General features: G+C 41.9%; 1 protein-coding gene across 4 annotated transcripts in view; it reads right to left on the bottom strand.

The window, feature by feature from the left end:
• XPO1 (exportin 1) overlaps positions 1-3,935 on the bottom strand; it is a 43,586-nt gene extending 39,651 nt beyond the window's left edge. For 3 of the 4 annotated variants that reach the window (XM_060169370.1, XM_060169371.1, XM_060169373.1), the window contains exons 1-2: positions 3,771-3,935; positions 297-428 (exon numbers count right to left, since the gene is read on the bottom strand). In XM_060169370.1, coding sequence (XP_060025353.1) covers positions 297-422 — 126 coding nt within the window. In that variant the 5' untranslated portion in view covers positions 423-428; positions 3,771-3,935. Of the gene's footprint in view, positions 1-296; positions 429-3,770 lie in introns of those variants that run through there. The other variant, XM_060169372.1, reaches the window with a different exon arrangement.
• Positions 3,936-12,192: the final 8,257 nt, after the last annotated feature.

Raw genomic sequence — 12,192 nt, 5'->3', positions numbered from 1 at the left:
AGGGACATACAACCTTTAATATCTACAAAACATTTAATACATTGGGCTACATCTTTTATTAAATGGGGTAAAGGTTGCTGAAGAACAGAACAAGTATAATAAAAATATTCCAAAACTTCCCACTCTAAACCATTTCAAAATGTAATGCAATTTCTTTCTCCAGACCACCTCTCAGAATATATAATTCCAATTTAATACAAACTATGGGATATTTTTAAAAAGGTGGTAATTTAAAATTTTATTCTAAACTCAACAACTTTATTACTCTGCAATAATGTTTTGATCAGCTACTTTACCTGGGCTCCTTCTCCGTGGTATAAGCAATTCACCACGTTGTCTAAAAGGTTGATATCCAGTTTTTGGCTGAAATCAAGCAGCTGGCGAGCTGCATGGTCTGCTAACATTGTCATAATTGCTGGCATAGATTACTGAAAATAAAGAGAAAGAATTTAAGGCGCCTACGAAGTTTTGATATTGTCAAAAAGTTTCTACTCAAGTTATTTTACTTCAACCATGTTCTTACAAATATTTTACTTTGTATTTCAGAGATTTTACCTAAACAACTGAAATAGTAAAAGCAAATAAATGCTGAAGTTACTTAGGTACTCCACAACTGCATTAATCATTAGGGTTCACTTTATTTTTACACCCCAGAAAAATCATACTGTTCTTTCTACTAACATGTATATAAAGTTACCCTAACCCGTTTTAAAAATGATTATTAAAGAATTTATGGTCCTAAAACCTGATACAATTTAAAATCTTGATCTAGAAAATTTTAAATACAGATGAATTCAAATGGATCCCCGCCCCCCCGCCCCAAGTAAGGTCTTCTAGTTCAGTAAAAGCTCACTTTCCCTCATTTCATGTTACCTTAATTTTTAAGATATATTGAAGACGCTAAAAATTAAATGTGGTATAAAGTTTTTCCTATATATAGCAATGATTAGCTAACAAGTCTAACAAATCTGGTGTCCTTAACCTCTATAGAACTTAAGCTTTTGCACTCAATTAAACCATTTATATTTGTTTCTTTCATCCATGAATTTGTGGAGATTTAAATTACAAGCGTACAAGCTCCTTCAATATATGTTCTAGGAAAAAAAACTATGGTTAATATGTCAAACAAGATTTTTTTTAATTTCCAAGTACTGACTGGCAAAACAAAAAGCTGTAAAATCTTGCTATTTTCTAAATAAGACTAAATTCTACCATAACAGAAAAATGAGCTTCTTCACCTCAAGTAATGTACTGGCTAAAACCTACTGGTTCATATGCAATGGTACCCCTTTAAGAGGATTCTACTCCAAGATGCTGGCACACATGCACATTCTTGTTGCCCAGCCTTATAAAAATCTTTCCTTTTGCTTTTTCTTCAAAGCCAGTGCCACTTAAGTCTGACTGGCTAAATCAGCACTCTTCAAACTTTTTGGGGTTAAGATGCCTCACAATCAGAGGAACAGGATAGCTGTTGCCAAATTTAAAAAATTCACAACTTGTATACAATTACAGACGATTCAGGACACCATGAAAGCCATGCATGAAACCTTGAGCTAAGTACCCCTGGTTTACTGTACTTAGACCCAACAAGGTCAGATGGTCATCTCTACTTCTCCCTCTCTTAACCTTCCAAGATCAGGAAATGGGTGGCTAACTTAATTACATTATGTTTGGACAAAGCAGCTTGTTAGGAAAAAGGCGTTATTTCTTGTCTATTTTATAACAGGTAAAAAAAGTTAACAATGGCAGCAATTTTAAGTCAAATGTTTTATTTAACGATAATATCAGTTACAACAAAGTAAAAGTCTGAAGGATCAGTTAGGTTAGATATAATGTAAAAACTGAGAAATTATGAGTTCGAGGAATTTTATTCCTCTTAAGTCCTTCCATCCACTGTTGACAGTAAAAACTGGTGAGATTTCAAAAATTTCTACAACAGTTATTAAATGTATTTTTAATGCAAAATACCTGACATACACAATCTTTGATCTAAATACTAATAGGAAAAAGAAAATATTTATTTCACAAACGGAAGTGTAAATTTACCCCATTCAAGTGCCATACAATTTCAAAGGATCAGACAATCTTAAAAATTGAGGCTGAAAAGCAATGTCCACAAAACCAAGATCTATACATCAAATGTTTTCGATTGGGGGGGTTAAAAATTGAACGAACTTTTATCCTATTTCATCCTATCATAATTTAATAGCCAAAACGAGAAAGAATAAAGTGACTCTAAAAAGTTTCATTTTCAAGCACATTGTCCTTACAAAAATGAGACAAATTCCTGTGAAAAAAAATCAGGTTTAGAATAGAAGCTTGTGTTAAATACAGCAGGGTATGCCACCCTAAAAACTAGCAGCTATCTTCGAAATGACCTACCTATTCTCGAACCGTACGTAGTACAGAAATGGCGGCTTTCTAGTCAATGCCAAGCACATTTAGTCTCCCAAATCAAACAGCTTCCAAAACATTCTTTCCACTAACAGCAGTGTCCCACGCGCTTAAGATACACAATCAGGCAGACAGCAAACAGCCATAGCGGGAGAGGTGAAAGAAACCACAAAACCTTTTCCTTCTCCTTGGGACACTCAATCCTAAATTCCACTCACTGTATAGCAAATATAAGGTATTATCCAGCCACGTGGTGACTCTACAAGTGACTACCAAAATACCTTCACTGCCACTTCAAACTGAATAGGCAGGCAACTACACACTGCCAGCTCCCATCCAAAACCCAAAAAATCATAACCGTTAATGATAACTACATAGTAGGTCAAAAAACAAGTCGCTGCAAGGAGAAAGACTGCTACTTTAGATTGTGTGGGCAATTGCCTGCTTCATTGAGTAGAAACACACCTCACTAAGGCCCGCCCTCCCCTCTCTTCCCACCCGAACCGATGTGCAGCACTTCTAACTATAGCATACTGGAGCACGCACTCACCCCGCCCATACACGGGAGAAGGCATTTAGACCAGGCGCCTGAAGTTCACCGCCCCATTCTCTATGCAGCATGGCCTCTGCGTGGTCAGAGGAGGTCCGGACTGGGCAAATCTCTCATGCTTCTTCCCCCAGTACACCACTTTCTCCCACCCACCCCAAACTCAGACACGGGAATGAAAGAGAATCAGGGTATTATCCACTGTACAATGCCAGCAGTAAATGAGTCGATCACTTTACACACACAAGTCCCCCCAAACAAACTACAGCACAGAACCTCATCTGCAATTCCCTGAAAAATCAACTAACCTTTCCTACTTCTAATTCTACTCCGTAAAAAACCAGAGATTCTGAGTTTCCCTGCAGGAGGAGCAAGGACTTAAGAGCCCCTCCCTCCCGCGATCCCAAGCTCTCCACCGAGGGGCCACGTGATGCAGGCGGACGTTTCAATGCTGCTGCACTAAATATTTCTGGAAACTTCCACTCCTAATAATTTACAGAAATGTTCCTGAAATCACCCCAACTTCTCCCCAACCCAAGGGGCTGGGTAAGCCCTTCCACCCCCGCGCCGGGCCCCACTTCACTACCACGCTCCTTGCCTTCCTCCACCGCTACCCGCACACGCGAATGACCCAGCAAGCGCTCCCCTCCCGCGGCAGCCTCCCCGCCTCCATCCCCCAGCGGCAGAAGCGGCTCCATTCAATCGCAGGCTCTGCTGTGGGCCCGCCGCCGCCTCCCTGGTTCGCCTCCCGCGGCCGCCGCCGCGCCCCACGCCAGCCTTCTCCCGCCCTGCCGCCCGACCCTCGACCCCGAAGACACAGTCGACTTACCCAGAGATTGAACCAACTGCTTCTTCCTTCCTTGTCAGGGGATTAGGGCGAGGGAGGATGGGGGAGGGAGAGGGGAGGAAATCAAGGTGGGTTTCACAGTTTTCCCACCTTAAAAAAGGAAATTAAAAAAACGAAGAGGATAAGAGCAAAAAAAGCTCAACAATATTTACTATTTCAGGGACACCTCCCCCCGATACACACACCCGCCACCCCCCCAAAAAAGAAGGAGAATTAATCTGTGGAATAAATGCTCCCGCCTGGCTAGGGAGTGAGGGAAGGGGGAGGGGAACGGGGTCAAGTCCCAAAGATTCTGCCCCAGGGAGACCCTCCAGCTACAGGCGGCAGCAGGAGCGGCAGGAGTAGGGGCTGTAGAGTCCACACGGCCGGGGGACGCTCTGCTGCCAGTTGCAGTCCGACTCCCCCCTACCAAAATACGGCTCCCTCACGCGGCTCCGGCGCTGGGCCCCCCCCACCCAGGCTCGCCTAAACTTTCCCCCCTTCTCCTGCTCCTCAGCGACTGGTGGTTCCCCCCTCCCCCTCTGGGTGGTTGCACGGACTGCAGCAGCAAAGACTGGAACAGGCACCGCCGCCGGGGCTGTAGCTACTGTTGCTCTTGCTGATGCTGTAGCTCCCGCTGCTCCTGCCGCGGCCGCTGCAGCCGCTTCTCCCCCTCCTCCTAGTGCCTCAAACTCGGAACCGGTTGAAACCGGTTCAGACTGGGAGATTCCATCTCGGTTGAGTTTTCAGCCCATGGCGCCGCGGAGCGTTTGGAACCTGGGCCTCCGCCCCCAGCCCGCCCGCCCATTGGCCGGTTCCAGCCACAGCCGCGCCATCAGCCTACCTCCTACTGGCCAGCTCGCCCGTCAATCCCACCTCAAGGCTCCACACAAGCCCGCCGCTTCGTCCCCCGCCTCTTTCCAGCAGCGATTTGCCCGCAGAGTGGGGGAGGGGAAGAGGGGCGGGTCGCAAAGGAGCTAGGAGGAGGGTGGAGGAGGAGGAGGTGGGACGAAGAGCTGAGCCCTGCAGAGAGGAGAGCGAAGAGAAGCCGCGCGGAGGATTGGTTCGAGCGAGCTGTCAATCAAACGTAGCCCGCCCTCGACTTCCCGCCCCCTCCCGCCGCTCCCCCTCCCAGTGCTTAGCCCGCAGGCCCGGCCTTTCCGGCTCGCTCATTGGCTGGGCGCCTTTGGTGACGAAGAGGGTGGGGCGCAGCTCCTGAGCTGGTGGTGGCGCGAGTTTGAGCGCGCCGCGCGGTAGCCAGCTTTCGCTCGGCTTCTCCCGGACCCGCGCTGGCCCGCCCCCGCCGGCTCCCGCCAACATGCGGGGCCTGAGCCTGTCGGGATCGGGACCCGCCCCTCTGATGGGGGCTGCGCTACTAAAAGGGAGGGCACAGCGAATTGTTTTTTTAATCGGGGAAGGGTGGGGTGGAAAAAAGGAGCGAAAAGAACACAACGGAGGCCAACTAATTGTAGGCCCCGGACCTCTAATCCATTTTAAAGGCCTGGGTTTGGGGCCAAGATGTTGAGAGGTTGGGGTGAGGTGTGGGGTGCGCACTCTTGGCGCCTCGTGGTTTTCTCGGAGACATGGGAAAGATACTTAGTTCTTGGGCAAGTCTCCTTCAAATTGTAACTCGTTTTCTCTCTAGGCTGGAATTTGGCTTCTTTAACAACCGATCCTTCCTAAAAATTAAGACGCTGTAATCCCTGTAATTGGTTTAACATCGTCTGTTTTTTCTGGGTGAGCTTACATGCCAACTGCCCTTGATCTTCCCCTACCCTCGGTTTTTCCTTTCAGCATAGCTGCCCTTCGCATACTTCATGATCACCAAATAGTATTTTCTTTGAAAGTCGCACGCATTTGGCCCTTCATATGGTTGCCTCTCTTGTCCCCAAGTGCCCCTCCAAGTGAGCTTTATTGATTGTTCTTTGCTGAAGAAACACCAAGCAGCCCACCAAAGTTTAGAAGGCCCATTGTGCCACCAAGAGGTTGATAAATGATTAAATCAACACTCTTTTCTCCAGCAAATCCTCACTCACAGTGGACAAAGGCTTACACCAAAGCATAACTCCCTCACCCTCCAATAGATTTACCAAAATGATATTGGATTACTTTCAGACCTGAGATTTTTATTCATTGCCTAACCGAACAATATCAAGCCAAAATATATAATATATATTATACATACACTGATCATATGGAATACCTACATTCTATTACCGGAAAAGTGGGGCTGTCCTGTTTTTTAAAAAGTTTTTCCCTCCGCATTTTCAGCTCTTGGAACAGGCCACTGTTTTTTTTAGATGGCAGAATAATACGAATACAAACGGCATAAGACCTGACTCTGCTCAGAATGTGACCTTGGGCAAGTCATTTCACTTCTTTGGGCCTCAGTTTCCTTCTCACCCATTAATGAGGCTGATATCACCCATGCCTGTCTCATCCATGTAAGGGTGAAGCAGATGTGAAGGAGCAGTGCGACTCATAAAGCACTTTGTGGATTGTAAAGTCTGAATTGTCCCAGTTTGCTGACCCCTTCTTTGGTGCTTTTCATGTCATCTTTAAATCATATCCCTTAGGAGGTCTTATCTGTCAGACCATAGTGAATCAGATATAAATATTTAGCCCATTGTTTTTGCCTAGAGTTAGCCAAAAAGGGCAAAAAGAAGTGACAGGAGCAGATAATTATGTTTGATCACTGTATTTTCAGAATCAAATTCAGAACACAGGTTTGACATATTTCTAATCCTTTTCTCATTGCCTTCATTTGTTGGAGTCAAACAGACTTCAAACCTTGGAGTGGGATATGAATAAGGAAATGTAAGTAAACTGTATTGAGTGCCTGCCTGCTATCTAGCAGGCTGTTACAGACCTTTCTGTACAGTATTTCACTGAATTCTTATAGCAACCCTGTGAGGTAGTTACTCTTTTCCTGGTCCTACTCTTGCTTCCCCGCACCCTCTATCACACATACTTACACATACACACAGGTACACACCACCCCACAGGAGCTGAGTCAACTTAGAACCCATGTTTGTGTTCTTTTTACTAGTTCACATTGTCTCACAAAACAACATTCATCAGAAAAAAGAGAAACAAACTCATAAATTCCTTTTTACTACTTGTTACTTATTTCTATTAATTTTTTTAATTTAAAAAGTAATACATGATCATGATTAACAACTCAAACAATAGAGAATGAAGTATCTATGGTAAAAAATAAAAGTCCTCTTCGTATGTCCTCCCCCTCAGTCCCCAGTTCTTTTTTCTGCTCTGGGATAATCATCATTAAGGGTGTGACATGTATATTTTGAGATATCTTCTATGCATTTACAAATATACTTGCTTTATGTTTTGTTCAGCATATATGACATACTATACATATTATTTGGTGGCTTGTTTTTTACTTAACAGGTCAGAATGTATAACTCCACTTCATCCTTATTGACAGCTCCATTGTCTTCCCCATCTTCTCAGTACTATAAATTACTCATCCAGTCCCCTATTGAGGACAGTTAGGCTATTTCTCATTTTCTCTCTTAAAAATAATGCTTCAGTGAATATCCCTGTACATTTATCTTTGAGCACAAATGTGAATATATCTCTAGGTTCATATCCTAAAAGTGGAACTACTGTGTCAAAGGCCATGTACATTTGTTATTGTGATAGGAACTGCCCAAGTGTCCCCTAAAATGATTGTGTCAATTTTCACACCCACCACAACATGTGAACAGTACCTGTTTATTCCCTATCAAACCATAGATATTTGCTATTAAGGTCACACCAGAGTCAAATCTTTGCATTTTAATTTGATCTTTTGCCTCTGAAGACAGTCTCTACTGACTGTGAGCTCTTCAAGGAATACATAAATTATAAGATTAAATACCCATATAATGTAGTAAAAAATATTTGAAGTAAGATATGAATTGATTATATTATCTTAATAATGGAACTGGTCACTTCACTCTTTTTGAGAAAATTGATATCACTTTGACCTCAGAGATATAACAATGACCTTCCAATATGCACTTCTTCCTACCAGTCATAAGAAACGGGCACTTAGGCTGAAAATACCATGAGTCTGACTCACTGGGTGTATTCATCTATTGGGCACAAATTCACAATTCCATGGGATTGTTCTTCCCATGAATCTTTAGGGCACGTTTGTGACTTTGCAAGACCTGAAAGGAAGCACTGGGAGAAATATTTCTTTGTAAATATCTTATAAGGAAATTGTTTCTCTATTTGCTTTTAAGAATACTTCATAAAACAGTACATCACATCACATCACATCCTTGGATTTCAAAAACATTACTAGTGTAACTTGGACAATAGTACAATTGTGTATGGTGGTGAAGCATGGAGGTGGGAGAGAAGAGATACTCTTTTCAAGAAAAAATTGCCCTGGGGGCATAGTCCAGTTTGCAACCCTATTCCTATCAAACCCAATTTACAGTGTTGAGAATATTTTTGGAAAATTATGAATATTCTGTCTGTGGAGCTAAACTCCCTATGTGTCTGAGACCTCAGTGAATAATCTATATGGAGTCTGTGACACCTCATATCATTCAGAAGCAGAATTAGCAGTTGTCTGAAAGTGAGCTGCTGCCTTTTGGGGAACGTAGCAAAAAAGCATCTGAGAAGGCTGCTAAGTCTAGGAGTTATAGTTTGACAGTCTGAGAAATTTATACAGTTCTATAAGGTAATTTTCAACAATGGGTCCCAGACTCTCTTACATAGAAGTGAGATATGAAATATCGTTTCACTAGGATCATTCTCAGGCAGGACAAGGGAAGCCACAGAGTTGTTTTTGCTGAAGTATTTCTAAGCCAAAAATAAAATAATGAGCTGGTGTTTGGGGTCTGCATAAATAAGAAGTAAAAAAAATAAATAAAGAACCAGGGAAGGTAAGATGCCTTTTCTTTGGAAAGATGTGGGTTGGAAAGATGCCATTTCTTTCACATATAACATACCATTAACTATTAGGCAATTAGAATCAGAACAGGAAGTAAAATAAAGGAAATGAAGAGGTGATGCTGATCCATTCATTCAACAAATATTTTATTGAGAGCCCAGTAATTGTTGGTCACAGATCTAAGTGCTAGGATTTGAGAGGGTGCAAATCCGACAAAAATCTCTACTTTTATTGAGCTTTGAGTCTAATGGAGGACACTGGGAGTAAATAACAAGTGAGAGAAATGGTATGTTGTATAGTGATAAGTGCTAAGGTTAAAAATGAATCTGGATGTTGGAATAGGGAATCGGGATGGTACAATTTTAGATACAGTGGCTGAGGAAGGTGATACCTAGAATGTAATATTCAATAAAAGACCTGAAAGAAATGAAGGAGGGAGTCCTTGCAAGCATTTGGGAGAAGTGCTTTCCAGGCAGATGAAGAAATAAAGGCCCTGAGGCAGGTGCATGTTTGGTGCTCTAACACTGTTAGAGCCAGTTCAACTGACTCCTGGGAGCCAACTGTTAACTTTTCAAGAATTTTGTAAGCTGGTTGTCAAACACAGCCATAGTTAAAAAATTAAATTATATAAACTTACTATTAAGTAAATAAATTATATTAAAACAAAAGTAATAAATACTCAAAATCTATCACTTCCTAATTAAGTTATTTCATTTTACTATTATCTATGCTCTTGAGATTATTTACATCAGTGGTATTTGCATGATGGAAATACCATATAATGATGTGCTACTGCAAATACCTTCACAACTCCACGATTTGTGACATCACATTGGTGGCTTGAAATTGGCCATAAAGGGAGTATTTATACCATGGAAGTCAGTTAAAGCAACAAAGGGGACAGATGATGTAGGGCCTTACTCTAGGCTGTTGTAAATGCTTTGACTTGTTTTCTCAGTGAGACTGGGAGCCAACCAGGTGTTGGAATACAGATGTGATGACTTGACCTGACTTCAAATTTTAACAGGATCAATCTAGATGCTATGATAAGATTAGGCTGGGGAGCAAGAGTAGAAAAAGGGAGATCTATTAGGAGACTCTGCATTCATCCAGGGATAGATTGGGGCTTGGACCAGAGTGGTAGTCATGGAAGTATTCAAAGTCAAAATATATTTTGAAAGTAGAGTCAAAAGAACTTCCGCTGGATGGGATGTGTGAACGAGAGGATTTGAGGATGACTCCATGGATTTTGGCTTCAGTGACTGGAAAGGTGTAGTTTCCATTTTCTGAGGTGGGCTTCAGCAGACACAGATCGAGGGGAATTGGGCTGAATTAGGATCTCAATTTCCTATCATCTATCTTTAAAGGCAGGGGCTTTGTGCCAAATTCTTAGTTGTGCTTAAGAAATATTTGTTGAGGGCTTCCTTGGTGGCGCAGTGGTTGAGAATCTGCCTGCCAATGCAGGGGACATGGGTTCAAACCCTGGTCTGGGAAGATCCCACATGCCGCAGAGCAACTAGGCCCGTGAGCCACAACTACTGAGCCTGCGCGTCTGGAGCTTGTGCTCTGCAACAAGAGAGGCCGCAACAGTGAGAGGCCCGCGCACCGCGATGAAGAGTGGCACCCGCTCGCTGCAACTAGAGATAGCCCTCGTACAGAAACGAACACCCAACACAGCCAAAAAATAATAATAATAAATAGCGTTCCCTTTAAAAAAAAAAAGAAAAAGAAATATTTGTTGAATTCATGAATTAATCTCTTTTGGCTTTTGTAATCGAACGAAGTCCTGGAAATTAATGTTGATGAGAAGATGTTACCAGACGTGAAATTCTGTAACTCTAAGACTCTGAACAAAAGGAGAAAAGCTACTAGATGCCACTCCAAACTAGGTCCACTTTCCTTCCTTTAATTCTCACCACTTAGTAAGTCTATCTGACACTTTGCTCTGCATCTTTCTGCCTGCCTGGTGCTTTAGTTGTCTGATCAGAAGCAGAAAACTTAAAAAACAGATAAGAATAGTAATATATTATCAAATTTTGATAATATTTTATCAAAAGTAAGTTTAAAAACTTATTGGCCTATAATAAGCTGAAAATAGATTCTAAAAACAGTAAAAAATGATCTATCACATACTCTGACTTTAAAAGGAAAGAAGAACATAGCAAAGTTAGTGGATCTATTTCTATGGTTCTCAATGCGGGCAATTTAATCCCCAAGGAGACATTTAGCAATCAAACATTGACTCACCAGAAAAACATTGTTAGCCAATGTCAGAACCAAACAGAGCACATTATAAGTCCAGGTAGAGCAGAAGGTGTAGGTAATAGTAATAATAATAGCATGAAGGCGTTGTTGCTTGTTGGGGAGCTACTAGCATCTAGTGGGTGGCGGCCAGGGATGCTGCTAAACATCCTGCAATGCACGGGACAGATCCCCACAACAAAGAATTATTCAGCCCCAAATATCAACAGTCAAGAGGTTGAGAAACTGTGATCTAGTTATAAAATATTTGAAGTTATCCTGGCCTAATAAAGGAAAAAAAAGCTGAACCTCAACTACATCAGTCTTTCTCAAACTTCACTGTATACATGAATCGCCTGGGGTGCCTTTTGAAATACAGATTATGATTCAGTAGGTCTGGGCCAGGTCTGAAACTCCTTTTCTAACAAACTTCCTGGAGATGCTGATGCTGAGTCCCTGGTTTGAGTAACAAGGCACTGGATTATGCCACTGTACTGTCTTTTGGAGTGGGATGGGGACAGGGATTCCTTAAGAATTTGTACTGAGAAGTCCCAAAAAATAATGTCTGGGGCATGGTATTTGCAAGTTTTTACTCAGCTCATAAAAAATACGTTATTTTTGGGTACTCTGTATTTTGCGATTCTTTCCCCCTGGTCAAATCTTTAAAGTGTATTTCTAGAGCAGAAGAAATTCTTCTCTGAGGAGATCAAATTAGTCTCATAAATGTTCGTAGAAAAATCTCAGTACCTCAAGTGTGAGGTGGTACTATTTTTAAACCATTTCAAGCTGATTTCTATATACTTGAGAATGTCAGAATTAAACAGCTGAGAGATCATAAACCCAAATAGATCAGAAGGGGAAAGTAATAATAAGAACAGCAAGTATAACCTCATATGGTCAGAATGGCTATCATTGAAAATTCTACAAATAATAAATGCTGGAGAGGGTGTGGAGAAATGGGAACCCTCCTGTAATGTTGATGGGAATGTGACTTGGAGCAGCCCCTATGGAGAACAGTATGGAGGTTCCTTAAAAAACTAAAAATAGAGTTGCCGTATGATCCTGCAATCTCACTCCTGGGCATATATCTGGAAAAGACAAAAACTCTAATTCGAAAAGATATATGCACCCCAATGTTCATACCAGCACTATTTACAATAACTGCTAATAAGACATGGAAGCAACCTAAGTGTCCATCGACAGATGAATGAATAAAGAAGATGTGGTACATATATACAATGGAATACTACTCAGCCATAAAACGGAATGAAA

This window comes from Lagenorhynchus albirostris, chromosome 13 (genome assembly GCF_949774975.1).
Source record: "Lagenorhynchus albirostris chromosome 13, mLagAlb1.1, whole genome shotgun sequence".
Taxonomy (NCBI): domain Eukaryota; kingdom Metazoa; phylum Chordata; class Mammalia; order Artiodactyla; family Delphinidae; genus Lagenorhynchus; species Lagenorhynchus albirostris.
This window is presented reverse-complemented; position numbering and strand designations above follow the sequence as displayed.